This window comes from Salvelinus fontinalis, chromosome 29 (genome assembly GCF_029448725.1).
Source record: "Salvelinus fontinalis isolate EN_2023a chromosome 29, ASM2944872v1, whole genome shotgun sequence".
NCBI lineage: Eukaryota > Metazoa > Chordata > Actinopteri > Salmoniformes > Salmonidae > Salvelinus > Salvelinus fontinalis.
Genome location: NC_074693.1, coordinates 34,828,856 through 34,856,065, shown reverse-complemented (window position 1 = coordinate 34,856,065; position 27,210 = coordinate 34,828,856). Strand labels below are relative to the sequence as shown.

General features: G+C 43.3%; 1 protein-coding gene across 4 annotated transcripts; it reads right to left on the bottom strand.

Moving 5' to 3' along the window:
• Positions 1–1,767: 1,767 nt before the first annotated feature.
• Positions 1,768–25,404, bottom strand: LOC129827908 (choline transporter-like protein 1). 4 transcript variants are annotated; one of them, XM_055889188.1, is made up of 16 exons: positions 25,307–25,404; positions 23,248–23,337; positions 21,922–22,064; positions 16,446–16,582; positions 15,284–15,377; positions 14,624–14,793; positions 13,709–13,798; positions 13,344–13,501; positions 12,727–12,913; positions 12,289–12,457; positions 8,978–9,134; positions 7,993–8,076; positions 7,739–7,876; positions 6,870–7,106; positions 5,937–6,038; positions 1,768–4,704 (listed from the first exon to the last, which is right to left on the bottom strand). In XM_055889188.1, the coding sequence occupies exons 1-16, from the start codon at positions 25,358–25,360 to the stop codon at positions 4,681–4,683; spliced, it is 2,034 nt and encodes a 677-aa protein (XP_055745163.1). In that variant the 5' UTR covers positions 25,361–25,404; the 3' UTR covers positions 1,768–4,680. The 4 variants fall into 4 exon arrangements, with proteins under 4 accessions (XP_055745163.1, XP_055745164.1, XP_055745166.1 ...); XM_055889189.1 differs by lacking the exon at positions 25,307–25,404 and adding an exon at positions 24,100–24,866; XM_055889191.1 differs by lacking the exon at positions 25,307–25,404 and adding an exon at positions 23,497–24,087.
• Positions 25,405–27,210: the final 1,806 nt, after the last annotated feature.

Here is a 27,210-nt window from a genome sequence, read left to right as displayed (position 1 = left end):
CGCCTGGGCATGCTCCTGATGAGGTGGCGGATGGTCTCCTCCCAGACCTGGACTAAAGCATCCGCCAACTCCTGGACAGTCTGTGGTGCAACATGGCGTTGGTGGATGGAGCGAGACATGATGTGCTCAATTGGATTCCGGTCTGGGGAACAGGCGGGCCAGTCCATAGCATCAATGCCTTCCTCTTGCAAGAACTGCTGACACACTCCAGCCACATGAGGTCTAGCATTGTCTTGCATTAGGAGGAACCCAGGGCCAACCGCACCAGCATATGGTCTCACAAGGGGTCTGAGGATCTCATCTCGGTACCTAATGGCAGTCAGGCTACCTCTGGCGAGCCCATGGAGGGCTGTGCGGCCCCCCAAAGAAATGCCACCCCACACCATGACTGACCCACCGCTAAACCGGTCATGCTGGAGGGTGTTGCAGGCAGCAGAACGTTCTCCACGGCGTCTCCAGACTGTCACATGTGCTCAATGTGAACCTGCTTTCATCTGTGAAGAGCACAAGGCGCCAGTGGCGAATTTGCCAATCTTGGTGTTCTCTGGCAAATGCCAAACGTCCTGCACAGTGTTGGGCTGTAAGCACAACCCCCACCTGTGGACGTCGGGCCCTCATACCACCCTCATGGAGTCTATTTCTGACTGTTTGAGCAGACACATCCACATTTGTGGCCTGCTGGAGGTCATTTTGCAGGGCTCTGGCAGTGCTCCTCCTGCTCCTTCTTGCACAAAGGCGGAGGTAGCGGGCCTGCTGCTGAGTTGTTGCCCTCCTACGGCCTCCTCCACGTCTCCTGATGTACTGGCCTGTCTCCTGGTAGCGCCTCCATGCTCTGGACACTACGCTGACAGACACAGCAAAACTTCTTGCCACAGCTCGCATTGATGTGCCATCCTGGATGAGCTGCACTACCTGAGCCACTTGTGTGGGTTGTAGACTCCGTCTCATGCTACCACTAGAGTGAAAGCACCGCCAGCATTCAAGTGACCAAAACATCAGCCAGGAAGCATAGGAGCTGAGAAGTGGTCACCACCTGCAGAATCACTCCTTTATTGGGGGTGTCTTGCTAATTGCCTATAATTTCCACCTGTTGTCTATTCCATTTGCACAACAGCATGTGAAATTTATTGTCAGTGTTGCTTCCTAAGTGGACAGTTTGATTTCACAGAAGTGTGATTGACTTGGAGTTACATTGTGTTGTTTAAGTGTTCCCTTTATTTTTTTGAGCAGTGTACATATTGTCAACTGTAAAGTTTGGTGGAGGAGTAATGGTATAGGGCTCTTTTTCATGATTCGGGCTAGGGAAATCTTAACTCTACAGCATTAACACTGATATTCTAGATGATTCTGTGCTTCCAACTTTGTGTAAACAGTTTGGGAAGGCCTTTTCCTGTTTCAGCATGTCAATGCCCCCATGTACAAAGCGAGGTCCATACAGAAATGTTTGTCAAGATCGGTGTGGAAGAACTTGACTGGCCTGCACCTCAACCCCATCGAACACCTTTGGGATGAATTGGAATACCGACTGCGAGCCAGGCTTAATTGCCCAACGTCAGCGCCGATCTCACTAATGCTCGTGGTTGAATGTAAGCAAGGCTCCAACATCTAGTGTAAAAGCTTTCCTAGAAGAGTAGAGGCTGTTATAGCAGCATATTAATTCATGCCCATAATTTTGGAATGAGATGTTTGATGAGCAGGTGTCCACATATGACATGGCCAAAAGTATATATAAATGTACAGTACAATTAAGACAGTCAACGACAAGTGTACATTTTCCAATTTATTACCTTCATCTTTAACAAATATACATACATAATAAATATAAAAATCAAACATTGTCCAATGTTAAACAACCTTACCGCAGAGAAATAGCTAAAAGCTTATGTTACCAGACAATTAAACTGATGTTGCCTATTCATAAGTATCTTTTTCTAGTAATTGTCCATTCCTGTGTGACAAGAATAGACGCGCAGTTTGTTTCCAAGAACGAAGAAGAGGTTGACTCATCTCGAAAAACAGTGGCTTTGTTGCTGAGTAAAGCTATTGTTCTATCAGTAAAGTCAGTGTTAAGTCACGTGGATCTAATGCCGTAATATTCACACCCAACATATTGATGGCTCGCTCTAAAAAGGGAGCGAGAATAAAACCGGGACGGAAAACATGCAGGTTGTTTATGGTCTATCGTTTTGAGTAGCTACTGGCTTTAACAATACTGGCTCTTCCAAGTAGTAGGGCTTTCTGTCGCGCGGCAATAGAAGCTGACAAATCAAGCCACGCGTCTCCGCTGTTGGCAGAGCAGCTTGCTTTACAGGCGAATAAAATGTTTGAAAGAAAAATAAAACACTCCATCAGTGTTCCCCCATTTAGCACAACAACGTCTCTGTCCAAGTTGTCAGTGTTTGAGTTTCCCATTGTGTGCGTCGACTGGTAGTTTGGCAAACAGAACGGCGTGGGTTATGCCTGGCAAACAGAACGGCGTGGGTTATGCCTGGTAGTGCCCGATGTAGTGTGTCCCTCGGTTATAATCTTGGTCTTCTATAATGGACACATACCCAGATAATTGCCGAGTTATCAGTAGTATGCCCTTTGTCATAAGTGGATTCCTTGATTGCACTATACGTCTTTTAGGGAAAGTTCTGTCCTCTGAAAAAAGCTCTAATTGTACTGACTGACCAAGCTAGACATTTAACTATTTTAACAGATATCTTAAATTGATCTCAGCGTTGAAATGAATACCACCTTAGTGCAATTCTTAACATGCTATGCGCATTAGATTTGTGCCAACGACGATTCGGTTTGACCTTTACATGCATGCTCTTAATATTTCCTGGGCAAAAAAGCTTACCAAAATACTTTAGTTTTCCTATCTTGAAACATTGTTTTTGTGAAGGACGGCTGGCGCTTGTTCGCTCACACGAGAGGCTGAAAATGAAAGGTTATGTGAACAGTCACAGCCACCTCTCCAATCAACAATGAAAATATCCACCAGGATCACTTAATTTTAGAATACTATTCAGTCTTGTCAACACATTATTAAACTCCCATTACAAAATAACTGCATACATCATAATGTGCTATTCATACCATTCTGAACCCCTTCACATAAACAAAGGTGGCATTTTCTGACTTAGAAGATCAATAAAATAGAAAGGGGGGGACAGTTCTTCAGTCGCGTCGATGGATTCAGTGCTCTGGGTATCAAATACACAAATCTACTGCAAAAAGAAGAGGGGACTTTAAGGCTTACAGCACTTCTACTTCCATTATACACTTATGGGAGTCACATTACTAACCAATAACATAGTGGGCGCAGCCTATGGAACCGGTTAAGGCAAAGTGCGAGTGTGTCCCCCTCACCTAACATCACAGAGATGCTATCGCTATGCCAGGACCGTTTGTCTTGAAAAACTGTAGTGCAAGTAGGAAGACATTTTTGTAGTTGTAAATACTGACGGTGTTGCGTTATTGCTTGAGGGCTACAAAGTCTGAGTTTGCTTTCTACTGAGACTTCCCACAACAGTGGAAGAGGACTCCAATTAGGTCAAATGTCCATCGTTCCAAATAAAGACTGACTGGTTTGATGAATAAACCAAGTGAATCAATAAACTAGGGCACACTTGGTTGAGTTCTAAGAAAAGCAACAGACTTTGCAGCCTTCTGGATAGTTCTCTGTTAATGTCATGTCCAATTTTAAAAAAAATGAACCCTTAGTACCTAGTAGGTACACTAGTGAAGTGTAGCATAGCCAGATCAGGGCCAAACATAAGGACAATTCAGAGTATGCTATTCTGTTCTTCTGATAGACTACATTTTCTTTGTATTGTGTTTATTTAGACCTGTAGCTATACTAAATAGATTTATACTTTTTAAAAATGTTGATGTTCCAAAGGTCTGCATCAGTGGCTTGTAGGCTATGCATGGAAGCCAGGAGATGCTAAATTACCATGAGACCAGCTGACAAAATTTCATGACCGCCGCAGCCCTAGTCCCTACACCTAGAAACTTCATGGTCCCTTGTATATCTAAGAAGAAGTGTGTAGGTATAAGGGGGATAAACTTCCAATCGGCAGTAACTTTGTCTCTGCGTCCCTCCAAACCATGGGAACTAGAAGTGGTCTTCCCCCTGCTGTTACACAGTTGTATGATCGCATCCTCGGTTTCTGTACATCCCAAAAATGTAAGAAAAATCAATAAAAATCACAGCCAGCCTTGGGGAAGAGGAAAAAAATAACTTTCAGAAGTACGCTGCAATCAGGTAAAAAAAATACACCTACTTTCAAAACAAAAACTCTTACATGGCGCACAATTCAAATGCAAACGTGAGTCTAACGTACTTAAGTTTCAGTGGTTGATTAAAAACACACATCTAAGTGCTATATCATTGCATGACAAATGTCCAACCCAAAGTGTTTCAATACATTTTAGTACTGTGTGTTCGACTAGATGGCAATTATTTTTTTAGTCTTATAAAAAAGGACATCACTACGAAAAATGCATCAGCCTTTTAAAATATGCAGGGCTTCAATATAAAGTGCTTCATTACATCGTTTTTTTTTTTTTTTACAGTTTCTTATTAAAATATTGTATTCCCTGGAGTGAAACCATAGTAAACATGTTACACATTGGTAAAAATAAACATTTTGGAATGTCTTTTTAAAAAGTCCCATTAGGTGATTTTGGTCAAGCTGAACTTGTTCCTGGAGCCTGGAAAGCAAAGTTATTCAAGTGTTATTACTTCATTCACAGTATCGCATGCAGTCTTTTTTTTTTAATTATGGAATGGGTGAAAAAAAGGGTTAGATCCATTTCAAAAATAATTTTAAAAAATGGACAAGAAGTTACAGAAAAGAAAATGGACACCACGCAGTGGAATGGTGAAGAGGTTAGGGGATCCATCTTGTGCCCTGAAGGCTGGACATTCAGAGGAGGGCTGAGGGATACACCTGTGTATCCTTGTGTAAAAGCTGAATTGCTGCCGTTATCAACACCGATTGTGCATTATGACAAATACACATAGCTTATTACTTTAAACTATTGGGGGAGATACTACCTCTATAACTACCAAATTACAATAATAATTTTACCCATAATGCTATCTGAGTGTATCTAGGAGATAAGAAAAGGCCAAATCTACAAGTAAACAGAGTTGGCAACATCAGTAGCTCCTAACAGCTGTCTAAATAATTCCGGCAGGAAATCCAGTAGCACGGTACATTAGACGGGAAATATGAGTCATACATCCATCTCCCCATCGGTCCCTTTTAGCATTGCAGAATAAAAACTGGCATTGTTGTTGCTCACTGCTGTTTACTTTGGGGGGGCGGACTGTTCATTTCGTACAGTTCCTTTGTGTTCATTTGCCCCCCCCCATCTTTCTAAGCTGACAGCTGATTATCTGCACTACCAGACATGTCCTTCTCTACCAAAAAGCACCATGGTGATGAAAAGGCAACAAAAAAAACTAACAAAATGTACACTTCAGGTTCAAGATAGCCAGGAGATGACAGACGAGAAAAAAAAACTGAAAGGGATTGAATAGTTAGGTGAGAAAATAGTTAGTAGGGGTGAGGGGGATGCCGTGGTTGTGCATTAGATAGCATGCGTTAGCTAGCATGCGAAGAAGACCGTTTAGGTGGCTTCGGTTGTGGCTGAGGCACGACAGCGGGGGAGGGTTTCTGGAGCAGCGTGGCGAAGAGGAAGAGTGTGGAGGTGGGCAGGTAGACGAAGAAGAAGAGGACCATGTCCTCAGTCAGGCAGAGGATCAAGGGGACCACGGTACTTTGCTCCCCCAGGGCCCAGTCCACCAGCACCCCTGCCAGGAGGTAATACACATGGAACTCCTGCAGCTCCTCCCACTCTCCTCCGCCTCCATCCAAGCCCCAGCCCACCGCCTCAGTTTCTCCGCCCACGTCGCCACCCCCTCCGCTGTCACTCACCATGGGCTTCATCTCCGCCCCCTCCACCGACACCACCTCAGTGGGCCGGCTCCGCCCTCGCTCCGCCACCCGCTCCAGCTTCCTGCTGTTTTCCACAAACTCCTGCAGGGGGGAATGGAAAGCAATGTCACATACCATGTGCTGAAACGCACCCGTGTCGGTTAATATACGCTTAATTTACCATATGAATGCATTTCCTTCATCATTAAACCACAGAATCCTTGGTACTTAAGTTTCAAAGGAAAAACCTATATTACTTATGAGTGCCACATAAGTTGCGTATTGCAGCTTATGTCATCCTAAACCTAACATTTCTAACTGGGCTATTTATATATTAAAAAATTAATACATTGGAGCTACTGCCGAGTCCCAAACAAAGAATATTTTCAATTTCCTTTCAGCTTCTACATTTTTAAACATCCATCCAGAGAACTCAAGTCAAGAAGGCTCCCTTCTGATTTCTCCCACTACCTCTCATTAAATGTTCAAGGTTGTGTGCTACATGAAACAAGTCACTTTGCATATTTTGTGAATTTTTTCCCCCCCTGATATGCCTGACAAGTGTGCTGACAGCCCTCCCAAAAGAAGAGCATAAGGTTACGGAAGAAAATAATTTCAATGCCACATTTTGAAAACATGTTCATCCCTGGATGATTTTGAGTTGTAGGATAAATGGAGCATCCAAAGATGCATGTAGTGAGGGGGAAGATACAAAGATAAAGAAACAGTGTGTTCAACAACTCAAATGAACAGTAGGACTCAAACACTATAATACATTTTTTTGCATAGATAAACCTGACATGGACCAACAATGGTAGAATACCGTTCTATGGTCATGAGAATTGCTCAATAAACAAAACCACACATGTGCAAATAGATACATATTTGTATTTTTTAAATCCCACCAGTATACCATATCTTCGCGTAGCTTACCATCAGGGCTTTGTCCATGTAGAACTCTCTGCCCGGTGTGCCGTCATTGTATTTGGTGTCGATGGCGAAGCAGAGGAAGAGCACGTCCACCACAATCTCGAACATGGACAGGAAGCAGTGGGCCACCAGGAAGGCAAAGAGGCAGACGATGATGAGGGGGAGGACCCACTCTGCGTAGTCCCGCTGGTAGTTAAGCAGCAGTACGCCGGCGAACGCTGTGGAAGTCACGATCAGGATCTGACCGCACACACACACACGCACAGAAGATATGCATCAGTGACATGATGATGACGACTGACTGCATTAGTTACATCCTGCATTAATACAGTGCCATCCTCTTAAAAAAGTAAACCCCATTTTAATTCTTGAAACAACTTCATTCTTAAAAAGTCCATTGTAAAGGGGGACTCCCGAGTGGCACAGCGCCACTACAGCCCCAGGTTCATTCCCAGGCTGTGACACAACCGGCCGCGATCGGGAGTCCCATAGGGCGGCGCACAATTGATCCAGCGTCATCCGGGTTAGGGGAGAGTTTGACTGGGTGGGGGGGGCTTTACTTGGCTCAATGCGCTCTAGCGACTCCTTGTGGAGGGCCGGGTGCCTGCAGGCTGACCTCGGTTGTCAGTTGAACGTGTTTCCTCCGACACATTGGTGCGGCTGGCTTCCGGGTTAAGTGGGTAGGTGTTAAGCACGATTTAGCGGATCATGTTTCAGAGGACGCATGACTCGACCTTTGCCTCCCCAATCCCGTTGGGGAGTTGCAGCGATGAGACAAGATCGAAAAGGGGGGTAAAATACAAAAATACATTGTACGTATAGATGAATGTCCACTACTCTGAAGCCCTCCATTATCCCAGCAGCGCCCTCACCTTGCCAAGGAAAAGGACAAAGTCTCCAACAGCGTTGATGGCCGCAACCCTCAGAGCGTTCTCCACCAGGATCACAAAGGCGTCGCGCGCCGACGTACAGAAACTGGTACTGTTGATGGCTGTCGCCGCGTACGCATTCTACACACACAGAGAGCGAGAGAGACTACAGTCACTACAGCAAACAAGCTGGATACAAAACGTCTCTTCATCCATCCTTACAATGATCCAATTAGGGGGAAAGAAAGAGCACCTACCTGATTCAAATAGTTGAGGCACTTCTCCAAACACCACAGGCAGCAGATACAGGTCTTCAACATGCAGCGAGCACATGCATTTTCCTGTGTGAGAGAGAGAGGTATCCGAGGTGTAATACTTAAAAAAAAAAAATGATAAATCGATTTGAAAAATGTTCCCCGCAGAGCTCCAGAACTTGGTTGTCTTACATCTCAATGCTAAACCAAAAGTGAAGCAGACGTAGACCCAAAGTCAGATTGCCGTGCCGAACTTTGCAGCTCTCTTTCGGAGCATCACTCAGGTAAAGTTACCTCCCCTCTCAGAGCTCTAATGTTAATTTATCCCTTCAATTCAGTGTGCTGCAGTGTGTCTCTCCATTGATCAAGTCAATGAACAACACTTGGGGCGTGACAACAAACAGCAGGCTAAGGACAAGACACTAGCTTACGTCAGCCACCAAGGAGAATAAAGCAAAATACCTATAAGAAATAGCATGATAATAATATCGTAATGTGGTTACCAGATGTGTTTATCCTAAACGAGTAACAGTTCAACTCTAGTCATTATGTCTCATTTATGATCCAAACCAACAACCCTAAAATAATAATAATAATAATAATAATAATAATAATAATAATAATAATTAAAAATAGGCAGCACCGTACCAAACCCTAACAGCTCTCTGAACCTAAAATATTGCAAAGTCCTATGCAGAGTTAAACTGTAAACATTTTCCCTCTATTTTCTTCTGTAAACTGTCCTAAACGGATCAACCGAAGATAGGCGTCATAAGTCATTATAGCCGATGCCAATGTCACAACAACTGATTGTGACTGCAATTTCGACTGCAATTTCAATTTACTGTTGACAAGCCAAAAAGCTAGCCTTGATTAGCTTGCACATCACTCAGGACAGCATTTTATTATTTATTATTTTATTAATAAAATGAGACTGTCTCTGAGGGAAATGGAAGAGAGAAAGAAGAGCGTAAACGGTGTGTGTTACCTTGCCCTTGAGCTGGTTGTGGACATACATGAGGAAGAGGCGTGGGATCTTGACCAGGGTGATAATGAAGGAGCCCTTGGCCACGGTGCCCAGGTGGTACCTCATCAGCCTCAACACTGACGACAGGATGGGCGTCACCGGCAGCTTGTTCTTGTCCCTGAAATGGGTGGGGGGGGGGGTGAAGGGTAGAGGGAGAGAGAATACCATAAATCACCCTCATCACCACTGACTTCTCCGAGTTCTTTGACAAAAAGCCACCAACCAGTGGCAATTGGACTGGGTGTCAGACCTGCCCCCTCACAGCGTGGCTCTGCCGTTTTGTACCAGCCGCAAACAGGTACACTACCGAGACAGCCTGTCAGGAGCTGAACGAAGGCGTGCCTCCTGGAACTCTTCTGGGCCCTTCTCATCTTCCTTGCGGTCATTGACTGCACGTCCCTGGGTCATCGACAGTAGGTGGAAATATGTTGGCGATCTAAAATCTGGTCCACACGTGCACAACAGGTTCCCTCAGCACACCACAGCAGGCCCCGAACAAATTCGACACGTGGGCTCATTCAAGCAGAACGTCACTGAACCCTGCCAAGTGTAAGGTCCTATCAGTGTCCTTCACAGGAAATCCACCTGTCCCATGCCCTCTCCGGATCGAGGGCCAGAAGCCCAGTGTGTGATAGCGTCAACATTTTACAGGGGAACGGTACAGAAGGTCTTACAATGGGGCGAGCAGGTTGCTACTATTATAATGAAGAAAGAAATATATATACACGTTTTCTCCTTCGACGCCTTAAGGTTCCATGTGCCACAGGAAGACCTTGTGAGCATTTACACCGGCTACATGCGCCACATCCTGGAGTATGCCGACCCTGCTTGGCACAGCTCACTGACCCAAGCCCACTGATGACCTGGAGCGTATTCAGAAGAGCATGCCGCACCCTCCAGTTATACTGATGAGTAGTTTTGTTTATTAGGATCTCCATCACAATGACATTTTAGTCATTTAGCAGACGCTCTTACCCAAAGAGACTTACATTTAGCTACTGCACATGCAGCAGCGACTCTTCCTGGGGTGTACATAAAACGTACAAATACAGAACAGTTATAGACAAGAACAAAATATATTACATTCAATTCAAAATAGGAGTTATACACAAAACATTAAGACCACCTGCTCATTCTATGACAGACGGAGCAGGTGAAAGCTACGATCCCTTATTGATGACACTTGTTAAATCCACTTCAAATCAGTGTAGATGAAGGGGAGGAGACCGGTTCAATATTGATTTTTTAAGCCGTGAGACAATTGAGACATGGATTGTGTATGTGTGCCATTCATAGGGTGATTGGGCAAGACAAACATTTTAAGTGCCTTTGAACGGGAAACGGTAGGTGCCGAGCGCAATGGATTGTGTCAAGAACTGCAACGCTGCTGGGCTTTTCACGCTCAACAGTGTCCCGTGCGTTTCAAGAATGGTCCACCATCCAAAGAACATCCATCCAACTTGACAACTGTGGGAAGCATTGGAGTCAACATGAGCCAGCTTCCCCGTTGAACGCTTTCGACACCTTGTGGAGTCCATGTCCAGACAAATTGAGGCTGTTCAGAGGGCAAAAGGGGAAGGTACTACTGCATTATGTAATTAGTTACAAAACAATAGAAATGCAATTGAGTATTGCTGCTGTTTGTCTGGCATCCAACAGTCCATGATCATCTCTGTTGACCATGACAGCATTTTGCAGAGAAAAATGGGTTGAGGTACAGTATACTATTTGGGCTCGGAATGACGTGGCCCATTGTTTACCTGGCAACGACCACAAGAGCGTTTCAAAGAGTGGTCAGTCAAAGTCAGCTCATGGGAATATAATCTCCCGGTACACTCAGCCTGTTCTTTCAGGCTTTCTGATAGCTAGAGAGATGAAAGGGTATAATTTCTTCAATTCAGAGCATTTTAATAGTGTTAAAATATGATGCTTGGTCATACTATTTTTACTTGGGAAATAGGATGACTGTGCAGAACCTTTAAGAACGCACGGCATCAACTTTTTTTTTTTTGCTAATTTTTTTATTTTGTTGCTCTCATCATTAATATTTTGTATGCTCATGGATTTCAGTTTGTATTACGGTAACTACTATGAGTAAGAAAAACAATCTTCAAGAAAATTATAAATTAAGAGTAAATTAAATGAAGCGACAGTGAGAGGGGGGGGGGGCAGAGAGAAGTTTAAATTGACATTCCTGTTCTCTAATTTCTATATATCTGATAAAAAAAATGATTAAAAAAAAAGATATTTATGGGTTAAGCAAATTTTTGTGACAAGCGGACAATAAAATCAAATATTGTTTCTAAGCCCACACAGACAGCGTTGTGGGGCAGCAGCGCCTCTTCAACCTCAGGAGGCTGAAGAAATTTGGCTTGTTACCAAAAGCACTCAAACTTCTACAGATGCACAATCGAGAGCATCCTGTCGGGCTGTATCACCGCCTGGTACGGCAACTGCTCCGCCCACAACCGGAAGGCTCTCCAGAGGGTAGTGAGGTCTGCACAACGCATCACTGGGGGCAAACTACCTGCCCTCCAGGACACCTACACCACTCGATGTCACAGGAAGGCCATAAAGATCATCAAGGACAACAACCACCCGAGCCACTGCCTGTTCACCCCGCTATCATCCAGAAGGCGAGGTCAGTACAGGTGCATCAAAGCAGGGACCGAGAGACTGAAAAACAGCTTCTATCTCAAGGCTATCAGACTGTTAAACAGCCACCACTAACATTGAGTGGCTGCTGCCAACATACTGACTCAACTCTAGCTCACTTTAATAATGGAAATTGATCAAAAATGTATCACTAGCCACTTTAAACAATGCCACTTAATATAATGTATATACTGTACTCTATATCATCTACTGCATCTTGCCATCTTTATGTAATACATGTATCACTAACCACTTTTATGTTTACATACCCTACATTACTCATCTCATATGTATATACTGTACTCGATACCATCTACTGCATCTTGCCTATGCCGTTCTGTACCATCACTCATTCATGTATCTTTATGTACATATTCTTTATCCTTTTACACTTGTGTGTATAAGGTAGTAGTTGAGGAATTGCTAGGTTAGATTACTCGTTGGTTATTACTGCATTGTCGGAACTAGAAGCACAAGCATTTCGCTACACTCGCATTAACATCTGCTAACCATGTGTATGTGACAAATTTGATTTGATTTAAGCATGATTATAGCCAATATCCTATCAAATAAACATACATTTGTACATAAATCATGAAAACATTTCTGAAGCAGACCTTGTGAAGTAGTACGTGACCACAGCCCCAGCTACAGTCATCTGCTGGCAGGCCAGGATGAACTCACTGATCCAGATGAGGCCCACAGCGTGGTACCACGTCATGTACTGCAGAGGCCCAGTCAGCCGGAACTCTGTCAGACCCGTCTCCTCGTTCTGGACCGGGTTCCCTGAGGGGGACATGTCAGACTCAGTCTAGTGGTCGGGACTAGTTTGGAAAAGTTCCTGAATAAGGCCAACCCAGTGAACTGAACCATACTAGTGTAGTGTCCTGTCGTGTTGGAATGAATCACTTACCTATGTAAAGAGGTTTTCCCTCTCTCCTGTTTTCATTCCCCTTCCCTCTCCTATTTATACCTCCCTTTTCCTCTCCCTCCCTTTTTCACTTCAAGCACATTCAAAAAAGGACCAATGCCCTTTCCCCGTCACCCTCCCTCACCGGTAGTCCCAAGGAAGAGCAGCACCAGGCTCCAGTAGAGCCAGAAGATGAGCAGGGCCAGGAAGGTGCAGAAGGGCTGCAGGGTGAGCAGCGGCAGGTGGATGAACACCTTGCCGGCCACGTGGAACAGGGCGATGGTCAGTGCCACGCGCTTCCTCATGAACAGCATCAGCAGGAGAAGGATCACCTGAAGAGAGTGAATCAGAGGATGAGACAACAGAAGAGAGGAAGGGGATAATCATGCAGACTATCAGAGGTAGAAAGAGAGGGAGAGAGATAAGGAGGGAAAAGGATGCAAGTGAGTGAAGACAAAAGAGCAAGGTGGGACATGGGAAGACAAGAGACCGGAAGACAAAGGGTGAGAGAGCCAAAAACAAAATGGAAGACAGCCAAGAGGAGAGAGAGAGTGAAAGGAAGGTGAAAGAGTCAACGAGGAGGAGAGGGTAAGAAAAAATAAAATAAAAAATAAAATAAAGTGGGCAGTGCCAGGAGTTTGAGATTTCAAAGCAGCACTAGACATTCAACCCAAAATGTCACAACACCCCACCCACAATGTACAATGCTTGGTTGCCCCCAGTCTCCCTTTCACCCCAAACACAAACACTAACTAGACTCACTGTGAATACGGTGGCAGCGATGGCATACACCAGCAGCGCCTGGGCTTTGTCCCTGGACATCTCAGCTTCCTCCTTAGCATCTTCAGTCTCTTTAGATAGGGTCTCGTTGACAGTTAACCGGTGGTCTATGTACAGCCACCACAGGATGCTTGTGCCCCCTACAGAAAAACAGACTGCTTTTAAGCTGCTGCATCATTGACAGATTGATCAGCTAGCTGCACACTGCTAAATGCAAAAAGGAACAGCCAAGAATTATCATAGGGCAGGGTTAGGGCAAGGTTGCACTTAACATTCATTCTGTCATTGTTTTCAGTTCTCCTTGATTGATCAAAACCCTGGCCAGGAGAGATAGGAAGTGAGCTCACCCAGAGAGCCCAGGACCACCGTGGCAGTGAGGATCCAGACCAGCACAGCAGAGATGTAGCGGATGATCACCATCAGGATCATGGAGAGAACTGCAGCACAACACAGGCACAACAGCACTTAAACTAACCTTTAAAAAGACAGATCTAGTATCAGCTAACCCTGCCCTCGGCCTCAACACCACCCCCCCCACAAAAAACATCAAAACTGATCATGAATAAGCACTCGGGACTTCCCAGTAAGGATCAGCTCACAATATTCAAATACTTTTCCTTCCGCCATTGGAAGCATACAACAAAACAAAAAATGTCCTTGAATCGACACATAGGAGAACTTTGTCCAACCCTAACCCACATGTACTCTGAAGGTGTCAGCTTTAACTCCCAAATGGACAAGTTCCTGGCTCAAATGGAATGCCCTTTACCTTCAAGCCTTCTTCCTCTCATTCCAAAGAGGGCCTACAGTCTCAAGGGAGACTCAAAGATGTGATGACATTGCTGTATTTTCCGCCCAGCGCTGCGTTTCTCCACCATCCATCTCTGACCTACAGTAACTGCCTGTGTACTGACACATCATAGCGATATGGAGAACTCAGCAGAACGCACTAGAGCAGGACAGATGTTTCCTATGCAGGCCTATTCTTTACTGGCTCACATTAGGGAAGGCTCAGAGACTAGTGGGCCCCAGAAATACAATGAAGAGTCAGGTTATTCACTCTCACTGGGTTCAGACTGAGTCCCTGTCCAGAAACTACCCGTATCCCCTTGCCCTGGCTCGCCATCTGAAATAATTGGATAGGAATGGCAGTAGCTCAACCTTAACCCCGATTGGTGGAGATGTCACCATATTGCTTATACCTATCCAGCCTCCCCCCTGAGATACTGCTGACAACAAACCCCTGCAGATGAGGTCATCACCTAGTGCCAGCAGGCAGAGGCCCACGATGATCTCCTTGCTGGCCATCACACCAGCGATCAGCCTGTGCAGCACGCTGTTGTCACTCACAAACGTCACCACAGCCTCGGCAAACTTGGCATAGCAGGAGATGTCCACCGGCGTGCAGCGGTTAAACACCGGGAGAGATTTGCTGTGGGATGGAGCGAAGTAGAGGTCAAATGTCACATGACCTGGGAGGTTCTCTAAAATAATCTCTGATCTACATGACTAGTTAAGTGAAAGTCCTTTAATGGGCCTGAATGAGAAAAGGAACAGAAGCTGTCTAAGACTATTGAAATAAGTGATGGGGGAAAATAACCAATTAGTGAAATTAAATAAATTGATACTTTGAATTCAAGTATTGATTTGTAGTTTTTTGTTCCGCTAGGTAGCGTTAGTGATCTGTACCTGCGTCAAAACTCTGGTATTTTTCATCCTATTGCTTGTTCTCCACCTTGTTAAATAGTGAGGACTTATTTCCATGACTGATCAAAACTCATTTTCTCATGCTCTCTCATCTCTCTGTAGCAGACATATAGTGAACAATATGTTTGGAACATTAAATCTCAGTACATATAGAATAGTGAAAACAAAAATCGCATTACACATTGAACTGCAGCCCTATTGTTAAGTCTTCCTACCTTGGTGGAACTGGAAGTTTGGGACATTTGTCAAACCTCTCTGGAAGACTGGGATATTTGTGGCCGGCTAGCTCGTAGGAGCACAGCTCCGACCCTAAGTGAAAGAGAGACAAATATTTTTTAAAGTGCAGCCATAAAAACACGCCAAGCAACACAAGGATCATTAAATGAAATTCAGTCTCCCCAAAAGTGATCAAAGTTACTGCACAATATCATGTCTAGACCAAAATATCCTGATCCAGATTCCATCATTTCCCCTTTATGCAACTGAGCAGGTTATGCATAATGACGGATGAAATCGCATTTCCTCAATCTCGTTAACGGTGTTATTCTCACCGCCCCGGGAATTCAGAATCAGCCAGTCGAATCAGAACACAAGACCCCTTCAGACAGAAAAGTTACATAAACCCAGTCCAGTCTATCATGGGGGCATACATGGAGTGTGTGTGTGTCACGATAAGTATATACAGTACTGACAGTAGACACACAAGCCTAGCTGAAGGACGGGCTAGGATGGCACAAACAATAGAACCCATACAGCAACGGTGGAATTGTCCTTAATGGTGCCTTTGTTTATCTAGTTCTCTCTCCACATGTGCCAAGGTGCCCCCACTGTGCCAGACCGTGTATGTGAGAAAGAAAGAACAGTATTAAGGGGTCGATGGCACACAGGGTCACGGGCATGTCACCGTTTGTGGAAAGTGTTTGGCGTTCCATGGGATGGCAGTGAGTCACTCAATGACGTGATGGATGGCTGCAGTAATGATGACCTAGTAGCCTTCTGGTGATGGGAGAAGAGAAACACCAGCTCCTCATACCACTCTTTCCTAACAACGGGACAGTCTTGAGTTGATTTTATGCCTTCTCATCTAAAGATTTGTGGTGCTAAAAAACATATGGATGTGTGAGATTGTGATGACTAAAAGAGCTTCCATTCGTAACAAATCATGACATGCCCGTTACCGACAAACAGATTTTCAAAATCAATACCTTGCATGTGTTGGGTTCCACAGCCTGACCAATAGAGTTACTGAGAGGAATAGAGAATCAGTGAATGGCTCAATATGCTGTCAGACTTATGCTTTTGTGTGGTTTGACGGCAGAAAAGCGTAACGCTGACAGTGTTCACTCCGTTTCACTCAGGGGCCCCCACTTCACTCACCGTTGTGCATGGCAAACCGCTTGAGGTCCTGGTACGTTTTCAGCTCTTCATCAGGACATACGGACACACACAGGGCCATAGACTTGATCTTCCTCTGCACTATGTCAATGTTACACGGGTCCAGAAAGAACACATATCTACAGACAGAAACAAACAACAAAAAAGACAAAGACATGTTCTTTATCAACACCTACATAAGGAATGAGTAACAAGGGATGTGAGAATTTCAGCAATTTGTTTATCTGATCTTTATCAATAAAATCCATTTCCCTCATCACCGATATGAGGAATGAGTCACGAGAAAGAAGGGAATGTGAAAATGTGGGCGTGGGAACGTGATATTGAGAGGGGAAAACAAAAGCCACAAAATAACCTGAAAGTCCTGAAGCCTACACCTCCCCTCAATGTCCTGTTCGTTTTGGGGACAAAGCAAAGCACAATGCCTCCACAATACCTTATTCACTGAGATATGATAAAAATGGCACGAGACAAGAGAGCCTTTGGATGCTGATGCTGTTGGAACTGGTCCATGGGACTTGGCAAGTGGAATGGAGAGAGAAAGGAACAAGGACATTTTTATAAGAGAATACTTCACTGTAGTCCATCTGTCTGGTGCTTTTATACACTACGGGGTGGGCACCTCACCTGCCCACACACACTTGCAGGAGCAATTGTCAAGGGGGTTGCACACAAAAGCTGAAAATGAACAAAATATACATAGACAAACATTACTATGCTGGGAGAATGAAGTCAGTAGTGTCTACACTGGTGAAGCCCAGTCTATGTCTAGGCCAGTGTAATTACACTGGTCCAGACAAACGTCTAGGTCAGGCTAAAGTGAACGTAGTCCAAATGAACTGTTCTGGTGATTCATAAACTGGCTCAGTGGTTTGCACTGATGCTGGTTGAAAGGAAGATCGATATGAAAATCAAGTCACACTGGATTGATCAGAATAGTCGAGGGCAGTTTGACTTTGCGGTCAGTTCTTCCTAACAGCTAAGGTTAGGATTGGGCTTGGATAAACTGATCCTGGATCATCAACCAACAGCCATGGCCAGAAGAATAGGCCTACAACGTTTGGCCCCTGCCTTTTGAATGAGGAGCTGCTTAACAGTATTAGCCAAATAAACCCTGACCAGTTATCCCTTAAGCTCTGACTTTGTTGTCACTAATGATCGCATTATGTGACACTAGCCTATATCTCGCACAGGTAGGTCACGTAAAAGGTTGCTGAGGGCAGGACTGAACACAACCTCAACTGGGCCTACATTTAACCACCCCACCAATGATGCAAGACTTTTATTTTTTATTTTATTTTATTTTTTTGCCCATGGAATGGCAAAAACTTGCAGACAAACCATTTCTGACTACCACCAAGAAAGCAGTACTTTATAGACCACTGCTGTGTTATTCTGTCTAATGACATGAAGAGAAGATCTACCAAGAGAGATTATGAAGTGAGGAGGGGAAGCACAGAGCGCGACAGAGAGGGAGAAACAGGATTGACGGCTGTGTAGTCCTTAATTGAATCCCATGACAGCTGCATTCTCAGCGGAGTTCGGCATCAGGTGGTTGCGCTTGAGGCAAGTGCCGTCAGTCAAAACTCACACCCTCTGCGGCCGATAGGGCAAGTGTGTGTGTATGTGTGTATGAGTTCTCTCCTTGTTATCAACCTTATCAAACCCCAAACTGACAAAACAGCCTTCTAATGAATCTATCTTCCACACACACGCTGGGGCCAGCATTAATCCAGTGATCTCAGTCTACAGCGCCTGTCCATGTGTATGCACCCATCCTGATATTCCTGTTCGAACCGGAAATGCTATTTAAAAGCATGTAACACCAACTAAATAAATCTGACATGAAAAATATGGACTGGAATCAAAGTATGTTGTATTAGTCACAATTTAATCAACTCAAAGTTCTGTCAAAGTCACACTATTTCGTTGATGTAGCGCCGTGATAACCCGATTATTGTGATGACGAACAGGGAACAGATTCTCAGCTAAACAAACAGAGAAACAAAAATGGGCCTAGTAGCAGAGATTCAGTACCAAATCCCTGCGAATCTGACTAGTTAATCCCATGCACTCGCTTTTGTTACTGTAACATCATGGAACAATATTGAAAATGTATATTTCTTCGAGCGTGTTTGTAGACAACGCACAGTGAGAAGTTTATATGCCTCTACCAGTGCCAAAAGGCTGCAGTACCTTCAGAAAGTATTCACACCCCAGGACTTTAGCCAGATTTTGTGGGATTCAAATGGATTTGTCATTTTTTTGTCAACAATCAAGACAAAAATACTCTGTCAAAGTGGAAGAAAAATTATAACATTTGTAGAATTTTTTTATAATACACTAATATATATATTGATTAGATAAGCCCCTGAGTCAATACATGTTAGAATCACCTTTGGCAGCGATTACACCTGTGACTCTTTCTGGGTAAGTATCGAAGAGCTTTCCAAACCTGGATTGTACATTTGCTCAATATGGTTTTTCAAAATTCTTCATGCTCTGTTAATTTGATTGTTGATCATTGCTAGGCAACCATTTATGTCTTGCCATAGATTTATTTTGTAAATTTAAGTCAAAACTGTAACTCTGCCACTAAGGAACATTCACTGTTTTCTTGGTAAGCAACTCCAGTGTAGATTTGGCCTTGTGTTTTAGGTTATTGTCCTGCTGAAAGGTGAATTCATCTCCCGGTGTTTGGTGGAAAGCTTTTCCTCTTGGATTTTGCCTGTGCTTAGCTCCATTCTGTTAATAAAAAAATAAATAAAAAAAACATTTTAAAACTCTCCAGTCCTTAACAATTACAAGCATACCCATAGCATGACGCAGCCACCACTATACTTCAAAATTTAGAGAGTGGTACTCAGTAATGTGTTGTGTTTTCCCCAAACATAACACTTTGTATCTTAATTGCTTTGCCACATTTTTTGCAGCAGTACCTTGTTGCAAACAAGATGCATGTTTTGGAATATTTTTATTCTGTACAGGCTTTCTTCTTTTCACTGTCAATTAGGTTAGTATTGTTGAGTAACTACAATGTTGTTGATCCATTCTCAGTTCTATTTTCACTAAATTAAACTAACCGTTTTAAAAAGTCACCATTTGCCTCATGATGAAATCTTTCACCGTTTCCTTTCTCCCCGGTAACTGGAATGCCTGTATCTTTGTAGTGACTGGGCGTATTGATACACCATCCAAAGTGTAATTAATAACTTCACCATGCTCAAAGGGGCAGCAGGTAGCCTAGTGGTTAGAGCGTTGAACTAGTCACCGAAAGGTTGCAAGATCAAATCCCTGAGCTGACAAGGTAAAAATCTGTCGTTCCACCCCTGAACAAGGCAGTTAACCCACTGTGCCTAGGCCGTCATTGAAAATAAGAATTTGTTCTTAACTGACTTGCCTAGCTGAATAAAGGTAAGATAAAAATATATATTTTTTAAATATTCAATGTCTGCTTTTTTTACCCATCTACCAATAGGTGCCCTTCTTTGCAAGGTATTGGAAACCCTCCCTGGTCTTTGTGGTTGAATCGTTTTGAAATTCATTGCTCGACTGAGGGACCTTACAGATAATTGTATGTGGGGTACAGAGATGAGGTAGTTATTCGAAAATCATGTTAAACACTATTGCACATAGTGAGTCCATGGAACTTATGTGACTTGTTAAACACATTTTTACTCCTGAACTTTAGGCTTGCTTTAACAAAAGGGATCGAATACTTAGACTCAAGACATTTCAGCTCTTAATTATTTTTTTTTGTTGGAAAAAAACAAATGTAAAACTGAATTCCACTTTGACATTATGGGGTATTGTGTGTAGGCCAGTGACCAACTGGGAGCTAACCAGTGAGCCTGAAAAGGGTCATCAAGGGCAAAAGGATGTTGAATTTGTAAATAGTTCAGTGAATAAAGCCACTATACATTTTTAAGGGCCTGTCCACAGACACACAGACTATTAGCCAGGACTAGAGGTTTGAGGATGATTTCAAACTGGGCAAATGAGTGACTATCAAACTGGCATGCTAGTCAAGGGGGTATCAATCAACACAATAGCCATGTACAACAAAGGGTCCAATATCCCTATAGCTATTCATTTCAAAATGGCCTTGCCTACAGGCATGTTTTTACACAACACTACCACAAGGATCAAGAACACAGTACAAGTGAAATCAGCTTACTCATTGTTGATACAACTCTCCACTATAAAATGGAACTGAAGACTGTTCAGCACACAAATTAACTGTGTGGGTGTTATGCTCAAGTCAGCCAGTTTGTGGTTGTTCCAAAGGAAGAGCGAGCAGTGTCGTCATCGCCCCCCACCCTGCAAACTGCCACTGCTGCTGAAAACACTGGGGAAACACTGGTGAGACCGAGCCAAGTGTTGCGGAGACAAGGCGGTGCTGGGACCACCCGACAGCAGAAACAGAGCCGTAAACAACGATGTATGGAAAGAAAGCGAAAGAGAGATACAGATAAACAGAGAAATTGAGCAAAAGAGAGCGAGACAGAAAAACAGATAGAGACCGAAAAATAGAGCGAGAGAGAAAAACAAAATAGAGAGACCGAGACTCCCAGTCAATGATATCTGAGAGTGTTGGGTGACAGGGTCCTCCTTATGTCAGCCAGAACCCTCTCCTGAAACGTCTTCCTCCGCTCACTTACTAACAGTCACAAACTGATACCAAGCCACTTTCGTTCTCCACACCCTATGATCACCTATAACTTACGTCTGTAAACATTGGCAGCGCCTCTGCAAATGCCTCTGCATTTAGAATCTTTAAAGAACCTTAAACAACGCTTAACATCCATAGGCACATTAACATATAAAATCAAACATGGGTGTTCAATAGGAACTAGCCTCATGCTTTCAAATGAACAATTCCATATTCCATTCTTTCATCAGTCTATCCAAACGTTAAGGGGAAAAACATCAAGCCAAGCGATTTCAAAGCCATTAATATCTCTTCAGCAGCACAACCAAAATAAATAAATGCCCCTCTGCTGATGACTCACAGGTCTGTACCACTAGCCAAGCACTAAACACACAGTCAATCCAAAGGGGGGATGTAATCAGCCTGCCATGCAGCTGAAGTGGGCTGAAATACCTGTGTTCCCAGAGGGCGGCGTGTGCAGTAAGTACATACAGTTCAGTGTGACAGAACATCCTTATGCCTCTGCATATTTATTCAAGGTTTTATTTATGCTAGATTCCAATAGGCCAGGGGTAAAATATAATTTTGACATTTCTATTGAACCAATGAGCAACGGAGCAAAGCTATTTCTTAACATTTCTCAATAATGGCCTAATTCACCCTAACATTTGTATTTGTAAACAGAGTGGTGGGTTTTGGCAAAATGGCACTGCCGCTGAGCTAAAAGAGTGAAAGTTGGGTGAGAAAAAGATAGGAGAGAGAGAGAGTGGAGTAAGATTGAAAGATGGGTGAGAAAGTAAGACTCACTTTTTGTCCGTCTGATCCAGTCCACTCAGTCTGACCCCTTCAATCTGCTCATTGCGCTGGCCGCAGGTGTTCCCGTAGCTGTCATATCCGAAGACCAGGCGGGCTGCGCCCCCCGTGGCAATGGTGAACCCAAAGATACTCCCCTGAAAGAAGCATTAGCATTCAATGCAGCAAATTCAATACACTGTGTGTGCGTGACAGTGGGGTATGATTGTGTATAAATGTATTGTTGACAGCTATAAAATGTAATGTACCATCCTGACTGTCTAACTGCGAAGCTTACGGATAGTTTAATGAAAATCACCACTAAAACACCAACAGCCAAATCCTGCAGACCAAGCAGCTTGAAGTGACTGGTGTTTTTTGAAGTACACATTAAAATCACAGAAATTGAATTCTAATTAATTTGTCAATCTGTTACAACAGCTATTCTTATTCTACTCTCCAAACACACCACCAGACATTTTGGGAGAGGCACAGGTTAATCTGCTGTGCAGTTCCAGTGTCCCTGGAACTATTTAGGGTGTATTAGGTGTCTTGCTTGAAAGGCAAAACAGTAGGCAATGGAAACCATCGGAAATAAATTCCTACTTTTCCTCCTTTGCCAGGATCGGGATTTGAAACAGCCAATTTCCAGCTAACTGGCTACGGCTACCTAAAGCTACTCAAATGCAAAAAGCTTGAGTGGAAACATGGGCCATAACCTTGTTTTGTGTGTGTGTGTGTGTGTGTGTTTTACAAAATTTTTCTTCAAGTCACTCTTTACTCAGTTGCAGATTCAAATAAAAAGTTATATTCACTCTAAGTATAGGCTAGTAGGCCTATGCTGTAGCAAATATAAAATATACTGATATTCCTAAATAATAGGCTTACATCGATGAAAACCCCTACTGTATGTAACAAGAAACACATCATTCCATGTCTGTAATAGATAGTGCTGCATGATGTTAACGTGTGTTTACAACACAACAGCAGTGAAAATGACTGGTAAATTGATCTATTCAGATGGGTTTGTTTGTTTCATACATTTTTGCCATATGTCAACCACTCAAAAGTCAAAGTACTCTTCAATTTTACACTTCAGCAGGTGTTAATTGTCTGCATGCTTGTAGCTAATTGGCTGAACTGAGGCGGTGTTGCAACCTGACACAGGTGACACTTGTCAGGCAATCAATCAGCAGGACATTTAAAAAAGAGTGTGTCGTGACAAGTTAAACGACTTTCGTTGATGTGAGCTTTGTATTTGGGTTTTAACTAATATATTTATGTTTTTAACATTTCATTTGACAGTTGCAAACAAAGAGCATCGGCATACTGGCTACTTACCATTCCGACGCAGAATACAGTAAAGAAAAGGAACCACGGCATATCCGTGCAACTTCGATCCTCCAAGGGTTTCCATTCTCTCTTTGTCCTCTGGAAAACAAAATACCAACACATCGGCAGTGCCACATTAGCAAATCGTCTATAGGCGTCTTTGTCAATTCAAATCGTGACAATGTAGGCTACACAAGTATTATTTCACATATGCCACAAAAATGTCCCTCAATGGAACGCGCCCCGTCTAGCAGTCACCGTGAATGTCATTAGGCCAAGTTCTGACTTCCTTTGTCCCCCGCAATTTCACTTTGACATCTAATTTTCGTAGATAAAGGCTATTTGTGGCCCACTGTAAAGAAACGTTGTTACACTTTGCGTTGAAAACAATCACATTTAACCATACTCTCTCCTTCATTGTCAAGGCGCCGATCAATAGCTTCAAATCTCGCACATTGCGAGAGGTGAGGTTTGTTTACAAGGCTAACGGTGCTCACGAGCTATTTATGGTATGCAAAACTGCTTTCAAGCGGTAGCCTGTGCGAAATGTCGGTGGTAATGCACTAGAAAACTATAAGACAAATTATTGTCCCATTATAATGAAGCTACAGCCTATAGCCTAATATTTCATTTTCGGTTTCGATAATAATAGGATTACACTAGCCTTCCCCGATGAACATAGCCTAGGCTTCTTATCTATGAACATAGCCTAGGCTTCTTATCTAATCTGACTGGGGTGGTGAGAATGGTCCTCGGATGACAGCGGTCGCAACAATGACGCCTAATCTCCGTTCCATTATGTTCAATTTGCAACATTAAAACAATTAAGGAAACATAGGGGTAGGGGAATCGGTATCTTACCTCTGTGCTACCGCAGCATCCCATTGCAGGACAGGGTTCGATTTTCGAATAGCTCAACGCTACAGCACAAGAAAAACAATAACCCAAACTTGCAGGGAGTTAACGGTATTATGTTTACGCTGCATTAATTGCGTAGCACCGATTTAAGCGATCTGTAGATTAGAAAGGCGACACAAATGGTATATTCCATCCGAAATGCATACTAATATCGGTCTCCTTTCTCCAGGTATAAGGGATTAATACTTTAGGATTTATCGCACCACACTTCCTGGGGGATTGTGCAGGTGCAGCCGGAAAAGGAATGTAGCGTCCATTCATCTCATTGAGCCTGCGCATTTGGCACCCGACTAGATAACAAACAGGAGGATGGCGGGACGCTGGGCGGAGCGCGCGATTTCCAAACGCGCCACTTTGTCGTTGTATTACCCACCTTCTGTCCATCCACTGTGACCACACATGATGACGTACTGGTACATAACAGGCAATAAGAAATTATGAAAACTGGAGATGTGGTCCTAAAAAGACATGATGCACATATTACAATTTTAAATGGTTGTAGAATAACTAAGTGGGCATGTTCCAATAAAAAAATGTTGTGTCACGATTATCAAATTCAAATAAACACAATGGAATAACAATTGCTACTCATCTAATTCCAAATTGGCTACAGTGAACAGTAGCCTAATAAAACCATGGCATACACATGAGTCTAATACATTTATGCATTTTTATCAGCCAAGAGATGATGCTCTAGCCCAGGGGTGTCAAACTCATTCCACGGAGGGCCTAGTGTCTGCAGGTTTTTGGTTTTTCCTTTCAATAAAGCCCTAGACAACCAGGTGTGGGGAGTTCCTAACTAATTAGTGATGTTAATTCATCAATCAAGTATAAGGGAGGAGCGAAAACCCGCAGACACTCGGCCCCCCGTGGAATGAGTTTGACACCTGTGCTCTAGCCTAAACTACTTGATCAATATTCTATCAACTGCCTATTTCGTTTTTGAAAGATGCATTTGTTGACAAACTCATAATTAAATTAATACAGTATCTAATGTCTTTCAATCTGAAAAAATAACCACAAATCACTTTTCCCAAAACTTTTCCTCAAAGGTTCCCCACAAAGATATATTAACGCTTTTCCTCACTCTCATACGGTATCCAGGACTTATCTGCATGCTGTAGTCTGTCCTCAAATACGGGTTATCCACCTTTTTCCTGGGCCTCCCTTGCTGAGACCCACTTGTTGGTCTTCTCTGTTCCATCTTCTAGGCTGTGTAAAGCAATGGCAGGGAGATGGCAGTCTGAGGGCAAAAAAAGGGGCCTTTGTTCCATTGTTTTCTGTTGTACCAGGGAGAGAGTGAGTAGTGTGTGAGTGTGGGTGTGTGCGCGAGCGCGTATGCGCATGCACGTGGTGTTTTTATTTGTAAGGCTGTAATGAGTGAGTGTGCATTTTCAGCCGGTGGCACCCCTTTCTCAAATGTAGGGAGTGTAGAGGTGTGTGTCCTCATAACAAGTGAATGCTTTGTTTTCCTTGTCCTTTTCGATTATCCTTCCATGTTTTAATCATCAACTGTGTGGCTACAATGTAGACAAAACATTTCTTAACTGATGAAGTGTTCTCTGTGTTTGTTTTAATGAAATGTACATAATTTAAATAGATTAACGAGCAACATTTGATGAGTTATCATTTTGTAGATGATTTCTCTTTGTACAGTACAGAGTGATGAAGTGGTTTAATTTCTTTCCATTTTCGTTTCCACCACTAGAGAGCAGTCACACCTTGTGAAAAACATTGAAAGTTGGAGGAGTCAGCAAAGCAGTAGGATTACCCAATCCCAGCAGCAAAAGGTAAAATGGATGGACTGGTCAAAGATTCAGTGGTGAAATTTCAGCCTGTTTTGGTGGGATGGAGTTTTGGCCTACCTGTGGTAAAATAGTTAAAAGACCAATAAGAAAGAGAGTTCCAAACCTCTCTGCCAATAACAGCTAGTTTTCCATTTTCCCCTCCCCACTCAGACCACTCCCAGACAGTTGCTCTTTGCTAAGAAGATACTTTTGTTTCTTTTAGACCATTTACAAATAAAACAATCACAGTAAGGTACTTAATTTTTACCCAAAAATTATTTGATATTGAGATAAAAATGGCTGCATTGGACCTTTAATTTACTGCAATGTAAGTTGGAAAGCCAGTCACAGATCAGTGTACTCCAAATGTTGGTGGTTAATAACATTACATTTTCTGTACTGATATTTGTTTCACAGTACTAGGCTTCTGCAAATATTACTAATACATTCTTCCCATATTTCACACTAAGTAAGGGAGTGAGGCATGCGCTGCAGATTTCTCCTGGTGCCTATAATGGGATGATATCAACTTGGCTTGCAAACTTTGAACTGTCCCTTTTCTGATTAGAGTGTTGAAGGTGGTCTGCTGAGAATATGCTCTATCTGATCAGAAGTCTGGCTACTGTGTTGATAAGTTATTGAGCTTTGAGTAGGCCTAGTTGACCTCTGAACCGGCTTAGTTTCCCATTCAGATTGGCAGAGTGGAAAGGTCATAATCCAATTCTGTTTCCTCTTTTATGCATGGAATTTGTATTTGTATTTATTAGGGATCCCCGTTACCTGCTGCCTTGGCACCACAGGTCCACATGTCCGCAACACAAAATGTTCAATACCACCATACAACAATATCACAATGTGTGTGTATGCATGTGTCTGTACCTTTGTGTGTGTCTCTTCACAGTCCCTGTTGTTCCTAAAGGTGTATTTTTACCTGCTTTTTTTTTTCAGTTACCTGATATGGAATAGAGTTCCATGTAGTCATGGCTCTATGTAGTACTGTGCGCCTCCCATAGTCTGGTCTGGACTTGGGGACTGTGAAGGGACCTCTGGTGACATGTCTTGTGGGGTATGCATGGGTGTCTGAGCTTTGTGCTAGAATTGTAAACAGACAGCTCAGTACATTCAACTTGTCAACACCTCTTACAAAAACAAGTAATGATGAAGTCAATGTCTCTTCCACTTTGATCATTGAGAAATTGACATGCATGTCATAATGTTAGCTCTCTGTGTACTTTTAAGGGCCAGCCGTGCTGCCCCGTTCTGAGCC

Bases quoted from the DNA above. Each gene is read 5' to 3' on its own strand.
- LOC129827908 (XM_055889187.1), bottom strand. From the start codon at position 25,360: ATGGAACAGAGAAGACCAACAAGTGGGTCTCAGCAAGGGAGGCCCAGG. The intron at 8,077-8,977 runs GTAACACACACC...TCTCTCACACAG, and splicing joins ACAACCAGCTCAAGGGCAAG to GAAAATGCATGTGCTCGCTG. The intron at 6,039-6,869 runs GTAAGCTACGCG...TCCCCCCTGCAG, and splicing joins ACATGGACAAAGCCCTGATG to GAGTTTGTGGAAAACAGCAG.